We start from the raw sequence: 17833 nt of genomic DNA, 5'->3' as shown, positions 1-17833 counted from the left end.
TAAGGAGACTTTGCATTGTAACTATAACCAGTGCATTCACCTATATATGACTTTCAATGGCTTTTAGTTTTACTTGGAATAAGGTTCCCTGAGTAACTTGCCCTGTAAGGCTCTGGATTATTCAGTCTCGACAGCATTTTCCAGCTCAGCATTTTATGCTTTAGCTCATGAACAAAGTTCTGAGATAAAGTTCAACCTCTATAGCTGGGCTAGCAAGACCTTTTATGATCTGGCCTCTGTCTCTCTGGTTACCTTGAAAGCAGCCTGAACCCCAGCCACACCTGACTAATGGCAGTTCCTGGTCCCCTGTGCCCCTTCTGGCCTTTGAGACTTTGCTGTTGCTTTTCCCTGGAGCTCCTGTCCCTCCTTCCCACTTTGCGTGTGACTCTCTGGGTTCAAATTCCATCTTTACTACTTAGCCACTGGGTGACCTTGTCTTGACAAGACATTTCTGAGCCCACTTTTCTCATCCATAAAATGGGTCTAATAACAGCACCTATTTCCTAGGATTGTTGTAAGGACTCAGTGATGAATACAAAGCTCGTGGGTACATATCAGGTGCTCTGGAAATCTCACCAATTTTTATGAAACAGAAGATGTTGTTTCCTCCAGGAAGACATTTCCGATTGCTGCCTCAAGCTAGGCAAGACATCCTTCCCCTGTGTTCCCTTAGCCCCCTGCTCACTCTCATGTTGGCTGTCATCAGCCTGTCTGGTCATTGTCTGGTTACTTGTCTGGATTCTTCACTAGCCTGGGGGCTCCCAGAAGGCGGGGACAAGTCATCTCTGAAACAGTGGCCCTGAACCCTAACCCCTCCATACTGACAGGGTGATAGAGCACAGGGTGACCGTGTAACTTTCATCGAATGGATGAGTTCATTGGGGGTGAATGGTCACCGCAGTCAAGGGGTAGGCTGGGAAGGGAGACAGTTATTGGGTTGTCAGCGTAGGAAAGAGAGGCTTCCAGTAGCCCACCGGTGCTCTTAAAATCAAGTTCCAAGTCTTAAGTGTGGCATTCATGGCTGTGCATAATGCAGTTCTCACTCCCCACTTCTCTCTCCTCTGCAAATTTTCCATGTCCCTTCCTGACTTGGAGCTTTGTATGTACTTAGCCTGCTGCTGGTGTACATCGTCAGCTCCTCCTCATCTGTCAAGGCTCAGCCTGAAGTCACCTCCTTAGAGAAGTCCTCCTGGATTACCCGACCTAAATTAGTTCCTCATGGTTTCTCTCTCTCATAGTACCCTGTCTCTTCCTGTATAGCAGTGATTATAATTTGTACCTATATATTTATAAATTTAGTTATTTGTTTCCGCCCATATTTTCCAGGAGACTGTAAGCTCCCTGAGGGCAGGAAATATGTCCTTACTCCCTGCTAAGCCCCAGCACCTGGCATCAGTGGGCATATGGTGGGTACTAGATGAATGTCCTTTGGATGAAGGGATATATGTGTGCCCTTACTTCATGAGGATTTCCATCTTGTCCTGAAGACAGAAGCCAGCTTCCTGGGCCACGCTGTAGAACTTTGCCCTCATGGTGTTGCACACGCCACTCTTGCACTGGATAATGTCCCGGTTGGTACGGCTGTAGACACAGACAAGAAGGGCTTAGGGGACAGGGTGCAAGATCAGACCCATGATGCGGCACTCCCTGGGCCCCAAGGTGTTCTGCAGTGGAATGCTTCTCTCAGCATTCCCCTGGATATAGGAAGGACGGATCTTCCCAATATCGAGCTGGTGGTTCAGGCTTTATTAAATAAGTCCACAGGGGGCGCCTGGGTGGCTCAGTTGGTTAAGCGTCCGACTTCAGCTCAGGTCACGATCTCGCGGTCTGTGAGTTCGAGCCCCGCGTCGGGCTCTGGGCTGATGGCTCAGAGCCTGGAGCCTGCTTCCGATTCTGTGTCTCCCTCTCTCTCTGCCCCTCCCCCATTCATGCTCTGTCTCTCTCTGTCTCAAAAATAAATAAGAACTTAAAAAAAAATTATAAAAAATAAATAAATAAGTCCACAGGGAGACATCCGGTCACCTGAGCCCAGTGAATGTTAAGGACAGTGAGATGAAATGGAATGGAATTTGGAGCTGGGAGACTCCAGTTCAAACTCCAGTACCACTACTTAGCTATGTGGCCTCGGGCAAGACATCTCACCTGGCCAGGTTTCAGTTTGCTCCTCTGTAGAATGGGATAACACTCCTGCCTCATAGGATTGGTTTTGAGGAATAAGCATGATGGTGAATATAGAATGCTTCACCCAGTGCCTGGCACAGAGGAGGAATTTTTTGCCGTTGTCTGCGTTGGCACCTTGGCCATGAGTCCCTTTCCCTGGGCAACCCTTGTCTTTAAGCAATGTGTATGACTTTGGGGAGTCTGGTCTGCATTGGGTTGTTTCCATACCCCTGGGAAGATAGAGGATGTGATTACCATAGTCCCTTTGGCCAGTTTGTTCCACTGCCCGTCTGGCTTACCTTTTAGACTTCTTCTGGATGAGCAGAGTGTGGCTTTCTCCACTTGTACTGCTAGATCTTTCACTGAAACACAAAGGGATGGTTTCAAGTTGCCTGGAGCCTGCTTTTCACAGAAAGGGTGTCTTCGGGGCTCCTATGACACCTGCTAGCCTCCAGAATTCGGGTAAGGGAAGTGGCTCTAATCAAAGGACCAGTCATAGAACTCAGTGTATATTGTTCTCAGTGTATATTGGCCCTTGCTTCTACCCATGTCCTCTGCCTGGAGGGTCCTTCTTGTTTCTTCTCCACTTTCTCAAATCCAACCCTGTTTCATGGTCTACAGCAAGTTCTACCTGCTCTGAGTCTTGTAGTCTGACTTTGACCTTCTGTCTCTGCATATTGTCAGGATGACATATTTTCTGGATCCCAGTTTCATCTGTACAAAATTGATCTTTCCTTCTGGAGGACAAGTTCACTTGGGGCCCTTCCGTTTTTCTCTCTACACCAATTGGCATGTAAGCTGGGGCTGAGTGCAGATTTGGGGAAGGGATAGTCAAGTCTTCCTAGTCATGATGTCTATTCTCCCAAACCCAGACTGTTTCTTCATTCAAGTATTGTCTTCTCTAAACTGGACTCTGAGCTGAACACTTGCTTCACTTGATTTTGGAGGCAGACAGAGCTGGCTCCAGAGCCCATCCCTGGCACCACCAGCTCCCAGTCTGTGGGCAAGCAACTCAGCTCGGGATCATCAGTGTCCTCATCTGTGATCAGTCAGCTCTCGTGACACTGAACACTTCCCAGGTATGGGCTGATTTAATTCCTTGAGTGGCTACTCCCTCCTGTGACTTTGCCTGGTCAGAGTTTCTAGAAGGGGTGAAGCTCCATTGTGCACGCCTGTCCCTCCCCTGCACCTTCTCTTGTGTCCTGCTTTAGTGGTCTGATCCTTCAGCATCAGTGTTTCTCACCTTCTCTCTTGCCCTGTCTCCCTTTGTTTCTACAAAATGCTTGGAAGACTGACTTGATTGCCTTATCTGTGTGGTTCTAGAGAATAACCCTGTTTTTCTTATCCCTGTGATGTGCTGCTGACTCTTCCCTTCTGGCCCTGTAGTGCCTGGAACTTCTTTAGGTAGGCCTGCCACTTCCCAAACCCCTCTCCGCAGGAAAGGTCCTGACCTTTGCTGCTTTTCCCCAGAGGCTCAGGGGACTGGATCTAGAGGTCTTAGCCCTGGTAGGTGATGGATTGAGCCCTTATCCCACCTTACTGGGATGCAGGCCCCAGGAATAGTACCCAGAAACCCTTGTGTTTGGATTCCAACCAGCAGCCCCAACCCCTGCAGATGCATTCTTTGGGAGAGTGGGTTGGCTTTGACCTTCCTCCTGATGGTCTGGAAGGTGGCTCTCTTCTTTTCTAGGGCTGATAGTGTGACTCGGGGGACGTGGGAGGTGAGGGAAGTAGTGGCATTCACTGTGATAAACAAGCGAACAGAAGTAAATAACAAAGGACCCTTTGCCTGTCTCTGTCTCCCTTTTCCTTGGCCCTCCTTGAGTTTCAGCCATACTGATTTCTGCTCAATGCCTCTATGCTTCCTTCTGTCTCAGGCTCTTTGTACATGCTATTCATTTTTCTTGGAACACGATTCCCATCCATCCCAGCCATAGGCTAGCTAAGTCTTCTTTTCTTCAGGTCTCAGCTTAAATGTCAAACTCAGTTTTGGGCCCCTGGTGCTCAACATTCACACAATCCTCTTTACTTGTCCTTCAGAGCACTTTCCATAGTCATGATTATATGGCTAACTCTGTGGGATTATTTAATAAAGACATGGCTCTCCCATTAGACCAGTGATTCTTAACCAAAGGCAGGATTCAAGGAGTCCATGAATGCGGATGGAAAAAAGGTCACATCTTTATTTCAACTAGCCTTTAGCAGGAATGGAAATCGCATGTATTTGCACCTTGCGTCACAATTGTGGCAGATATTTTGAAAGATCATTTATACTCAGCACTAATCTAAAATTATAGTAGTTATTAGATGTGCTAAGTCTTATTATATAACTCACTGCTAAAGAAGCTCATAGATTACTATATCCCACATTTGGTTGTAATGTCATAATCTGTATTACTACAGATTTCTTTGTAAACTTTTGTTATTTACAGCACGGACTTAAAGGCATTTTTCTGAAAGGAGTCCTCAGACTGCCAGAGGGTCCGTGGCACACGAAAAAGTTACGGCTTCAGTCCAGATAGTGAGATTTATGGTAGCAGACTGTTGAATCCCTCCAAACCTAGCACGATTTCTGGCACACATGGGGATTGATGAGTATATTTCAGATGAATAAATGAAATGGGGGCAGACCTCCCTTCCCTCATTACAAGTTGCTCAAGTAAAGAGGGAAAGGGCAGTCCTGTAACACATCCTCCTTGCTTCATATCCCTCTACTACAGGAAGATTTTTAACTTTATGATATTCACTTTGGGATGTGGGGAGAGACACCTGGATACCCCCCCCCGCCCCCCCCCCCCCCGCCCGCAGGAATTAAGAAGCTTATTTCTAATGAAGAAGGAAAAAGTCCCTCCTCCCTGCCCCACCTTCTATAATCTGGTAAGGGGCATCTCCGCAATGGTCCCTATAACTGTGGGGTGTCTCCTACCTTGATTTGCGGGTGGTCTGCACGTCTTTATAGGCAGAATCACTCTTGGTTTGTTTGAGCATTGACAAGATACTGCAAAGCAAGATGAGTCTCTTAATAAGGCCTTCAACATACGGTGCCCTAGAGGCAGTCAGTATCTGTGGGAGGATTCTCTTTTGAGAGCAGGGATCCTTAGACTTTATGGGGCATAGGAATCACCTGGAGACCTGGAGCGATTGCTGCTAATACAGAGCCATACTCCCAGAGATTTGGGTATGTTAGGCCTGGAGCGAGGCCCCAGAAGTTGCATTTAAAAACCATACACACACACACACACACACACACACACACACACACACACACACACACACACACACTTCTGATACTGGTGTGCAGAGAGCACATTTTGAAACCTTAGAATTTCTCAACATACTGTGAAATAGTGTTCACTTGGAGTGCTTGTTAAAAAATAAAGTTTCCTCTGGAGATTCCGATTCAGTGGTTCTGAGATGAAGACTAAAAATTTGTGTTTTTAACAAGGATCCAGCTGATTCTGATCCCCAGAGACACTTAGAAAATACTGCTAGGGGCGCCTGGGTGGCTAAGCTGGTTGGGCATCTGACTTCAGCTCAGGTCATAATCTCGTGGTCTGTGGGTTCGAGCCCCACTTCAGGCTCTGTGCTGACAGCTCAGAGTCTGGAGCCTGCTTTGGATTCTGTGGCTCCCTCTCTCTCTGCCCCTCCCCCACTCCCTTCTGTCTGTCTCTCAAAAATAAATAAACATTAAAAAAAATTTTTTAAAGGAAATACTGCTAGCAGAGTTTTAAGAAAAGGTCATCTTCCTAGGTGATGTTATGGTCTGAATGTTGAAATCTTAATCCCCAAGGTGAGGGTATTAGGAGGTGGGGGCATTTGTGAGATGATTAGCTCATGAAGTCAGAGCCCTCAGGATTGGAATTAGCACCCTTACAAAAGAAACCCCTCCCTTCCCCCATGCGAGGTTACAGTGAGAAGACGGCCATCTGTGGCAAGGACTGCCATCTATGGGGAAGGCCCTTGCCAGACACCGACTCGGCTGGAACCTTGATCTTGGACTTCCCAGCCTCCAGAGCTGTGAGGAATAAATACCTATTGTTTGTAAGCCACCCCGTCTGTGGCATTTTTGTTACAGCAGCCTGAACAGGACTAAGACGGCCAGAGGGCAGTCTGGCTTTGAGGCTGGGGGCTGATCCAGTTGGCTTTTAGGGGTTCTTAAAAACCCCAGAATTCTCTGTCATCCCTGCTGGGAACAGATGTGGGGCCTAAATTGAAAAAGGAATCCAGATTCTAAAGCGAGGAGGACAAAAGAAAATGTGCAGCTTTTCTTAACTGTCTCTCTACAGCTCTAAAGAGAAGCCTCCAATATCTGCCGCCTCAGGGAGAGATTAGGGAGATTTTTCTCCCAGAGGAGTTGAAGATGGGACATCTCAACAGGTTCTCGCTCTTGTAACCATGGTTATTGTATCACTGAAGTGAACACAGAGGCCACGCGGTGAGTTTTGTGTTCTCGCGTGGTTCTGTCTTTTGAGGACCTTATGCATGTCAGTCATCGCCCTTCTCCATCCGTGTGGTGGGGCGTTGGTAATGGGTAGCTGTTAATACACCCGCCTCAGCAACATGCTGCGAAGATTCTGTGGGACGCCACGTGTGAAAAAGTACCACCAACACCATCACGGCGGTCATCATGTATTGAATGCTTACGATATGCTAGGCAGGTGCTAATATTAATATGTTAAATGCATTATTTCAGCTAATTCTCATTGAAATAGACATGATTTCCACAAGTATAATATTTTACAAAGATAAGGCTATGTAGTGCTCACTACATCTCTTTGAGGTAGGTTGTTAATGAGTCTCACTTTACAGAATTGGAATCAGGCTCAGAGAGGTGAAGCAACTTGCTCGACATCACACAGCAATTAAATCATGGGGATGGAGATTGACCCTAGCCTCCTTGGTTCCAAGGCCAATGCTTCGAGGCCACACAGTCTCATTCTATAGATGAGAAAACTGAGGTTTAGAGAAAGGCTACGTTGACCTGTTCCGGGTTTCAGATGCATGTCAGTCTGACTCCAATGCCAGTGTTCATGCCATGAGTTCTTACAAAGGAGAGAGACCCGGGGAGCTGATGCTTCATCATTAGCGTCTGTCTCCAACGCTGATAAATCAGTAACAGCGGCCAGGGCCTGAAGGGCTGGCATTGTCTCTGGATGCCTCCCGAGTGCCACCCTTCGAGCTCCGATGCCAGTTGAGGCAGCAGCAGACAAATTCGTCTTTAGCAAGCAGTGGCGGGTGTGATGCATGTGAAAGTGCTCAGTGAACTGTAATTATGGTAATAACAATAACCAATAAGTCATAGCCGGCATCCCAGTAGGCTGAAAGCGATGAAGAACCTCTTCCAGTGTGTCATTTATTTTCAGGAAGTCATTTGCTTACTCAGAAGGATCTGTACTTGGGAAGGGAACTCCGGCTCTAGTTTGCCTGCTCTCTGAGGCTTTTCGAGGTCGCAAGTCCCGTGGATAAGGCTTCCCGCCAGGAGGAGGACACTTCAGCTTCAAGTGCAGCGCCACGAGCCAGTCTCTTAGGGTGGAAACCAGAATCCTGGAAGTGGCCTCTGAGGTCCCCAGACAGACTGATGCCTCTCTCCATCCCATTCTGGCCGCACTTCAGTCCTTGAAGGCGCCATGGTCCCTCCTCACCATGTTTGCACATGTGCTGCCTGAAATGTTCATCTGTCTCCTCACCCCGCCCCCCCCAAACTTTGGCTGGGTAGCTCTTTTTCATGCCTCATCCACAATCTCTTATAGTCTCTTCCTTGGAGGGAACTTCTCTGATCCTCATCCACATCCCAGACTAGATCACATTTCCCTAGTATTCACCCTCTTAGTCCGAGCTTCCCTTTTACAACGCTTCCTGTAATAATTAGTACCTAGTCTATACATGGTCATAAATATTCAGTAAAAGAGTGGATGAATAACCTTACAACTCCTGGGAAGCAGGGTAGCATGGTGGTTAAGAGGATGCTTTTTGGAATTAGAAGGTTTTGTGCCCTTACCGTCGTTGGCTGGGTGACCTTGAACAAGTTACTTAGCCTCTCTGAGCCTCATTTTCTCATTTGTAAAATAAAGACCACAGTATCTTCCTTAGAGGGTTGTTGTAAGAACCCAGGGAGGTGATATACATGAACAAAGTACATAGCTCAGTGCTTGTCACAGAGAAAATATTAAGGATTCAGAACTGCTGTGGCTAATGTTATCACTGTTATTCTGATATCCTGTATTTGCCCCAAGGGTCAAGAGAACAATACCTGGGCGCTTTTTTGTGCATCCCATTTTCCATTATGACTGTCCTCCGGGCATCTTCCCGAACCATCTCCAGGAGCTTCTGCAGATCTGATGGGAACATGAGAGGTCATTGTCCAGAGGGCAGGCGGGGCTGGTATCCCCTCCGCTTCTGTGTGTGGGGAGCTGGAGAGGGTAGATCGGGGTCTAGGCAGCCCACAGCGTTTGGCAGGTTATACACCCGGTGTTATCTCCCTGCTTACAACCAGTGACTCATCGTTTTCCTTCTGGACAGCATCTACATTTCCTCCAAGTGGCCTCTCAGGCTTTGCAGGGTCTGGCTGCTTGTTTTCTCTCCTGTCTCATCTTACTCCCCTCCCCGACCTTAAACTCTAGTGTAGCCAGAGACAAAACGGTTTCCAATTCTCAGAAGAAATCGTCTTGTTCAGGAAACCCTCTCTGATCCCACAGACCTGATGTGGCAACCTGGTGACCCACAGGCTGAATCTAGCTCACAGGTTTTGTTTGATTTGATGCAGATGCCCAGCTTTTCAAACTGGAAGGTTTCACATAAAAATCCAGACCACCCGCTCCCCTGTAAAAGACTCTGAGATGGGGTTCATTCTTGCTGCACGCTGCCGGTGGCCATTGGGCAGGTGTGCACGCTCGGGCTGCCCCATTTCTCCTGCCTCTAGTGGACTTTTCCCTGCATACTTAATGTTGTTGCTGTTTTCTATAGTGTAGAAATACATCTTTGTACCTGACTGTTAGGGGTTGAAGTGTGTCTTCCCAAAAGATACGTGGATGTCCTAATCACCCAGTATCTCAGAACGTGAACTATTCACATTCTTGTTTGGAAACAGAGACATTGCAGGTATAATTAGTTAAGTTAAGATGAGGTCACACTGCAGTGGAGTGGCGTCTTAATCCAATATGACTGGTGTCCTTATAGCAAGAGGGGACAGACACTCAGGGAGAGGATGGCCTGTGATGGCAGAGGCAGATTGGATTGACAGTGCATCTAGAGCCAAGTGCCGAGGGTTGCCAGCTACTGTCAGAAGCTAGAAGAGGCAAGGAAGGATTCCCCACCTACAGGTTCTGGAGGAAGCATAGCCCCATGACACCCTGATTTTGGATTCCAGCCTCTAGACCTGTGTAAGACAATAAATTCCTGTTGTTTTCAGCCTTCCGGTTCATGGTACTTCATGACACAGCCCTGAGAGACTAATATTAGAAAATGAACTGTACTTGGAGTGGGACAGTAGAAATCCTACATGTTTTATATGGATACAGATTTGCAAGTACCTGGCACTGTGCTTGTCATCGAGGGTTCTCAGTCAGCATTTGCTGAGTAAATAAGTGAATGGCTAAGGAGAGAAAAAGAGGGAAGAATTTGGAAGAACTTGAGCTAGATTTGGGGGTTCAGTGAAGGAGGACAGTGCCAGTGGGGACCCTTTTCACCCTTTGTCAGGTGCCTGTAGTCAACGCAAGTGCAGGTCTTAAAAGCCATACCTAGAAGAGTGAGGCCCAGTGCTTGCTATGGCCATTTGTATCCAGCCTTGTTTATGAATGCAGTCAGTGGGTGCTTAGGGCAAGGGCGCTCCTCTTCAATGACCTTGGAGCCATCTAGGCTGTGAACAACACCCTCATTCAGCCATTTTCTACTCCACCTTCTTCATTCTCAAGTAATCTATCTTCCCAGTAATTTGAGGGCATGATTCCATTTGACCTGAATCTGATCTTCCTCGTTGTCTTGTCACACCCACCTCCCCTACTGCTGCACATCCCAGAATCCTTGGCGAGTGTCTAGAAGCCTATGAGTAAGGCACCTGTAGCTGGTTCCTCCACTTTCTTCCCATCTCCTCAGAACCAAGGAGCAACATCTGACTGCTCCCCCACTCCTGCCCCCACTCACAAGCAAGCCAGCCTAGGGGTGGGTGGATACCAGCAAATGACCCTAGTGACCTGGCATGTCAGGCAGCTTTCCTAGAGAATCATATAGAAGGCTCCTCGCTCACTTAATGCACCGAAAAAAAAAATTTTTTTTTCTGCTTGCCGATAATGTGTCTGGGAATGTATGGTGCCCAACCAAAATCAGGCTCCATTCATCATGTACCTGAGTTTGGTTACATATGAATTAGAATAAAGCCTGGGGGCTTGGAGGCCCACATCTACGCCTCATGGCTACCTGGGAGAAGATACTTGTTTGGAAGGGGAGCAGGTGCCACGAAATAGGGTTTCCCTGAGGAAGACAGTCCTGGAATGGATGCCCACACTCAGAGGAACCTGCTCAGTCCTGAGTCCCCAGAGCCATGGAGAGGACACTACCCGTTGCTCACAGACAATGGCATCCTGTGTTTTCGAGTGCTAAATCACACCGCCAAAGAAAAAATATTCTGACTTCTGTCCTCCACCTTCCATCTACAGCCTGTCCACACAGCTCACTCTTGAGTGACAAAACTCATTCCTTCCTCTTTAGGGGAAAATGGAGGAGGTCTTTTTGTTGTATGGGGTTGGGTTCTGGGGGAACGTTAGCCACCGTGGGATGCATCTTTTCTGGGTTGCTATTTAAGTGAGTTTCTCCTCTTACAGTTCCAAGACTGGGAGCTTCAAGACTGGCAGCAGGAATGGCCTGGGCTTTGGTTTCTCAAGAATCCCCTTGCCATTGATTTGGGGAGGGGATCAGTCCATGGAGAGGCCACAACCTGCTGTCTCCAGTGATTTGCCTCCACAAAGACTTCATTATGCAGCCAGCCCTGGAAATTAGACCTTGGTCAAATGGTGTCTCTCAGAATAGGATTCATGAATTCAGAATAAATTTGAGAAGGTTTTAGAAGGCAGTGAAAGTCTGGGAAATTAATCTACTTTTGTCAAGGCTCTGACAAATGGGATGAGGATAACGTATAAATAGAGGGGAAGGGTGAGGAGGTGGAAATAGAAAGACTTTCTTTTTGGGACATAGATATCTGGTGGAGACGCATCTCCTGGTCATTGTTGTGCACCTGCAGTGTGCCAGGCTCAAGGTGAATAAGACGTCATTGTTCCACACCAGCAGGGAGCTCACATTCCTTTCCCCCCCTCTTCCTTAGTAATAGAAATATGTGCACGTGCACGCACGCACGCGCGCGCACGTGTGTGTGTGTGTGTGTGTGTGTGTGTGTGTGTGTGTGTGTGCTTTTATGTGTGTGAGGGTAAGCATTTACTAGACCTGTTGTCCAACATCTTTGCAGCTAGGTGTGCCCCTGTGACTAAATTCTGGGCAATGAGAGTTTAGTAGAAATGTTGTATGGAGCTTCTGAAAAGATTGCTTCAATTCAGCTGGGAGTGAGCAATTTCCTACTTCACCTACTTTCTTCTGCTTCCAGCCTAGCATGTGGCTGTGATGGCTGGCATTCTAGCCATTTTAGATCGTAAAGTGATGCTGAGAATCATGGCAAAGAAAGACAGAAGGAAGCAGGTTTCCTGATGACCTTTTGGAGCCATGCCAGCTGTGGACTGGTCTTTTTTAATCTGTAAGAAATATAAATATCTTTCTTAAGCTACTATTTTTCAGATTGCTGTATCTAGCCAAAAGGAGTTCCTGATACACTGAGATACAATTGTAAGTTAAAATTAAGTACTCAGTAAAACCAAATATAAGTACTAAGGGAAATGACAGGGAGGGAACCCAGGAGAGTCAGAGAAGACTTCACAGGGAACATTTGAGTTGGGTCTTGAAGGTTGACTAGGAGTCCACCAGACTAAAGTGTCACAGGCTAAAGGGCATTGCAGACAGAGGACAACATGAGAGAATGAGCATTGTTTAAGAAGAGGAAAGCTATTTGGTGAGGTTGGAGTGCCTGGTGGAAGGTATGAAGTGGCGAAAGCTGAGCCTATTGTAACAGCTTGGGACAAGATCAGATGCACTGTCTTAGAGGCAATGGGGAGTCTTGAAAGATGTTAAGCTGGGCAACACTACATCAGATTTTTTTTTAAGTTTATTTATTTTTGAGACAGAGAGAGTGAGCAGGGGAGGGGCAGAGAGAGGGAGAGAGAATCCCGAGCAGGCTTTGCACAGTCAGCATGGAGCCCGATGGGGGGCTTGAACTCACGAACCATGAGATCATGACCTGAGCCAAAATCCAGAGTTGGATGCTTAACCAACTGAGCCACTTAGGCACTCCTACGTCAGATTTTTAAGTTAGAAAGTTCCTTCTGGCTCAACATGGAGAAGAATCCATGGGCAAGTGAAGGCAAGACAGGAAGCAGGGAGACTAGGAAGCTGTTGCTGTCATGTAGGTGAGAGGTAATGAGACTGTGGACCTGGGGGTTCCAAACTCAGGTACCAGGAAGGGTCAGGTACCGGGATGGATGACATGAGCTAGTGTAAGAAAAATCAAATGTTGTGTGACTTGAGGGCTAGACTGGATTTCCTGGGTTCAAATTCTGGCCTCATCACTTACTAGATGTGTGACTTTGGTCAGATAATTTAATCTCTCTGTACCCCACTTTTCTCATCTACAAAAAGGCATAAAATTGTGGGGACTCTTTGAATTTACATGCAAATATATACATACACATAAGTGTGAATTTACATATGTACACAGTATGTATATAGTAGAAGCTAGAATAGTGCCTGATACGTAAAAGTCTTCTTAAGCATTAACTCTTGTACTGTCATCATCGTCATGATCATCATCATCCTTATTCTAAGGAAAATAGTAGGGCACATGAGATGATAAATGGCCATGCACTTGGCCAATTGGGAACAATGATTGGGGGTAATAGGGAGTGGTGGGGATTGTGGAAGACTAGCCAGCACGTGCCCCCCCTAAGAGGGGCAGCTCCATTTGGATGTAGTGCATGGTTGCGGGTCCACTCTTACCACAGTGGTGGTGGTGGTGGGTTTTTAATCAAAATTTTTATGTAAAATCTTTCAATCTTAGAATATCACCCCAGTTTGTTTTTTTTTTAAACAAAACCTTGTGTATTAAAATGTAAGTGGCAGGAACTAGCCTGCATGCCTCAGTTTTCTATCTCTAAACGAAGATGAAAGCTATGGGAATGAAGAGAGAAGGTTTAAAGGAGTTTTAGGAGGTAGGACTGAGGGGACCAGTTAGCTGGTTAGATGTGGGTAGGAGGCAGTGACTGGGGACAGGTCTGCGGTGTCTCAGAGGCCTGGAGAGGTGGCACTGTTCACCCGTCTGCTCATCACAGATACCTTCCCCCTCCACCCCTCCTTCCTTCGGCATGCCTGCTTCCTCTTGGGGGACACTGTGCCACTTCTGGACTGAGGCAGTTCTTGGAGCTGGGGACACTTCTCTTCTTACTTAAGAGCAGGGCTTTTGGGGCTGAAAGACACACAACATGGATATAACATTGATAACCACACAGACACCTTGAAGAGAAAACCAGATCTGGTTAGTCCTGTACTGAAAACCTCCCAGAGACTTCCTGTTGCCATTGAGATAATTCTGAAGTCCTTACCTTACCCTACAAAGGCCATGCCCACTCTGACTCCTGCCTCTCTTCCCGGCTTCATATCCTGAGACCTCAGCCTAAATGGTCAGAGCTGAGAGAGGCTTTTTTGATGACTGTGGCTAAACTAGCCTCATCCCCACCGACAGTCTCTCTCTGGCCCATGTCTTGTTTTATTATCTTCTGATCACATATCATCTGCAACTGACTTGATATTTGCAGTTTTGTTTATAATCTGCTTTTTCCTTCTAAAACATAAGCTTGGGGAGGCCAGGAACTATAATCCTCAGTTCCAGGTGCTCAGTAGCTGATCAGTAGATATGTGTTGAATGAAAGAAGGTTCAAGAAATCCGTAAGAGTCACACGTCTGCTGATGGCTGATCTTGGTTCCTCACTATCTTAGATAGTCTGTTCAGCAAACAGCTTTTCAGGGCTCGGAGCCTTTCATGGATTTTCATGGCTTTCACCCTGTTGACAAGGGTGGGAATTTTTCTCATTGGCAGTCATTACTCTGAGTCCTGACCACTTACTGGATGCTTTGTCCTTGTGTCCATTCTTTGTTTTGATGATTAGGGCCTCAGTCAGGCTTTCTGGTCTACCTTGACCTCTTACTCAACCTCCTTGAAACTATCCTACACCCAGTTCTTTTCAGCTCAGCCTAGCCCAGCCCAGCATTGGTTGCCACAGGCATTCTAGATGGTCTGAAAGAACACTGGCTAAGAAGACAGGCCTCCGCTTGGGCGCCACTGAGGGGACACAGGAGATGTGGTGGGAAGGGGTCCATGCACCAGAGCCCATAATTTTGCATTGGCCAGCTCGTTCATGATCCTTTCTTTTTCTCTTCTATTCTCTCTATCTTCCTGCATAAATCCCTTCTTTCCTATCTCCTTTCACTATACAAGCTCAACTCAGAAAGTTCTGAGAATAATTTTTTTTGCATGACTTATGGAATCTAGTTGCGATTCTATCTGGTGGAAGTCCATAGGCTGGAAGTCCATACCTAAAAGAGTATGCAAAACTATGTATATATGTGTGTATAAATTTTCTTATGGAGAGAGGACTCCTAGTTTTTAATAGATTTTCTAAAGCACCTGTGTCCCCCAGATTGTGAACCACTGAAAATGCATCTTCCAGAGCAGGGGGAGGAGGGGACAAGTGTCACAGAGGGATACAACTTCCATATATAACATACTTGGAAAAGACAAATCCCTAGAGACAGAAAGTAGATTTGTGGTTGCCTAGAGCCATGGGGTGGCAAAGGAGAGAGACTGCCAATGGATATGAGGTTTTCTTTTGGTTTGATTGAAATGTTCTAAAACTAGATTATGATAATAGTTGCACAACTCTGTAAATTGACTAACAGTCATTGAATTGTACATTTAAAAAGAGTGAATTTTATGGTATGCAAATTATACCTCCATAAAGTTATTTTAAAAAGTCAATGCTGCATTTCAAAAACTTAGTATGAAAAAATGTGAAATATCTCATTAATAATTTTATATTGATTTCATGCTGAAGTGACAACATTTTATATAAGTTGGGCTCAATAAAATATAATTATTAGGATTTAAAAAAATTTTTTTAATGTTTATTTATTTTTGAGAGAGAGAGAGAGACAGAGTACGAGCAGGGGAGGAACAGAGAGAGAGGGAGACACAGAATCCAAAGCAGGCTCCAGACTGTGAGCTGTCAGCACAGAGCCCAACATGGGGTTCGAACTCACAAACCGTGAGATAATGACCTGAGCCGAAGCCGGACGCTCAACCGACTGAGCCACCCAGGCGCCCCTATAATTATTAGAAATTTAAAAGGAGCAATTGATGACCATGGACTGTCTCTCGAGGAGAAATTGCTCAGAGTAACCCAAGGTACAGAGTATATTTCCAGTCTCCCCTGGGGAAAAGCAAAGGGGACTGAGGAAATTGAACAGGGCTAGGAGACCCCTGTGTCTCTTTTAACTGAGTGGGGGTGGAGGTGGAGTAGGAGGGGTTCTTGATGTCTAGCTTCAAGGCAAAGAGTCCAGGCAGATTGTTCAGATCTCAGGTACGACTTACTGATATGGAGAGGTTCTTCGTCAGGCTTGGTCGAAGAGGATTCATTGTCCTCAATGTCCTTGCTGCCTGTTGCCTGGGTGATCACACTCTGGGGCTCGTCTGAGCCGGGGTTCATGGACATCATACTGCTCTGGGGGGATGATCCCCCACTGGTCCGAGACAGACTGAGGGTGGAGCCTCGCCGGCTTGGCTTGCGGTTGGTGACACGCAGTATAGGAATTTTGAATTTCTTGGTCTGAAGAAAAGAGAGAAGAGAGAGGGGTCTCAGAAAGAAGGGAGGGAGGACAGAATGATGGAAGGAAGGAGAGAGGAAGGAGGGTGGAAAGAAGGGAGAGAGAAGAATAAAGGAGGGAGGGAAGGAAAGAAGAAAAGAAAGAAAGAAAAAGTGAAAACCTGGCTCTGAATGTGAATTTCTTTTGGCTCTTTCTGAACACCATGAGACGTATCCTGGATCTGTCACAAATCAAGATAGTTTAAAATGTGTATGATTTTTTTAATCTTTTTTTTTTAAAGATTTTTTTTTTAATGTTTATTTTTGAGAGAGAGAGAGAAAGAGACAAAATGTGAGCGGGAGATGGGCAGAGAGTGAAGGAGACACAGAATCCAAAGCAAGCTCCAGGCTCTGAGCTGTCAGCACAGAGCCCGACACGGGGCTTGAACTCACAAACCGCGAGATCATGACCTGAACCAAAGTTGGACACTTAACCCACTAAGCCACCCAGGCGCCCTTTTTTTTTTTTTTAATTTTTTTTTTTTTAACATTTATTTATTTTTGAGACAGAGAGAGACAGAGCATGAACAGGGGAGGGGCAGACAGAGAAGGAGACACAGAATCTGAAACAGGCTGCAGGCTCTGAGCTGTCAGCACAGAGCCCGACGCGGGGCTCGAACTCACGGACTGTGAGATCATGACCTGAGCCGAAGTCGGACGCTTAACCGACCAGCCACCCAGGTTTTTTTTTTTTTTTTAATTTTTTTTTTCAGGCGCCCTTTTTTAATCTTTTTATTTAAAAAAGTTTTTTTTTTAAATGTTTATTTCTGAGAGAGAAAGAGAGAGAGAGACAGAGTGTGAGCAGGGGAGGGGCAGAGAGAGAGAGGGAGACACAGAATCTGAAACAGGCTCCAGGCTCTGAGCTGTCAGCAGAGAGCCCAACATGGGGCTTGAACTCACAAACCACAAGATCATGATCTGAGTTGAAGTCAGACACTTAACTGGCTGAGCCACCCAGACACCCCTAAAATGTGTATTATTTGAAGCAAACATTATGGGACTTACTCTGTTCAGTGAGTGCCATGGTTGTCCACGTAGTCACCGCAAGAAGCCAAACGCATATTCTAATGATATTACCGGGGACCAGAAGAGCTTTTGACTTTTCTTTTGTAATAATCATCAGAGTTGATTTTTAAACTGTGGGAGGATGGGTCTCATTTCTCCAGCTACCTCTTGGTTTGACCCCACATTGCATGTATCAATTTCTTGTTCCACTGAGTTGACGCCAGGCCCTCCAACAATGAAGATTTGTGTTTGCTGGAATCTTCTGAAGAATGTAGGATGGAGAAAATTCTATAGCTGACGTTTAGGAAGTGGGATATCGGGGAAGCAGATTTGTCTGATGAGATAGCACTCGTTGTGGGAGGAAGGAGAGCCATGGTTGTGGTGGACAGAAGGGTCTAAGTGACAAGCCCTCGAAGGTAGTAAGGGGTAGGTAGAGAAAGCCCTGTAAGGGAAATGTGGACTTTTGGGAGGAAAGGAGTCAGACAGGATGGGTTACCGGTGTGTGTGTGTGCACACGTATGTGTGTGTGTTCACCTGCTTGCATGATTGATGTCACTTCTGAATCTACCGTGCAGGGTCCTGTCTTCATTTAACTCATGGCCCAAGTCTTCCAGAGGGTTTCTAACTGGCCCAAGGTCACACACAGCTAGCATGTGGCAGAG

At 46.4% G+C, this 17833-nt stretch overlaps 1 protein-coding gene across 1 annotated transcript in view; it reads right to left on the bottom strand.

The window, feature by feature from the left end:
- CCDC60 (coiled-coil domain containing 60) overlaps positions 1-17833 on the bottom strand; it is a 162292-nt gene that overhangs the window by 4350 nt on the left and 140109 nt on the right. The window contains exons 7-11 of the mRNA XM_047087939.1: positions 15896-16130; positions 8411-8495; positions 5087-5158; positions 2460-2522; positions 1459-1581 (exon numbers count right to left, since the gene is read on the bottom strand). Coding sequence (XP_046943895.1) covers positions 1459-1581; positions 2460-2522; positions 5087-5158; positions 8411-8495; positions 15896-16130 — 578 coding nt within the window. The remainder of the gene's footprint in view (positions 1-1458; positions 1582-2459; positions 2523-5086; positions 5159-8410; positions 8496-15895; positions 16131-17833) is intronic.

This window comes from Lynx rufus, unplaced genomic scaffold, assembly GCF_022079265.1.
Source record: "Lynx rufus isolate CCGP_SWC_20201006 ecotype Redwood Valley unplaced genomic scaffold, mLynRuf1.p SCAF_24, whole genome shotgun sequence".
NCBI classification, from domain to species: domain Eukaryota; kingdom Metazoa; phylum Chordata; class Mammalia; order Carnivora; family Felidae; genus Lynx; species Lynx rufus.
Note: the sequence above shows the minus strand (reverse complement) of the source record. Positions and strands in the feature narration are given on the sequence as shown.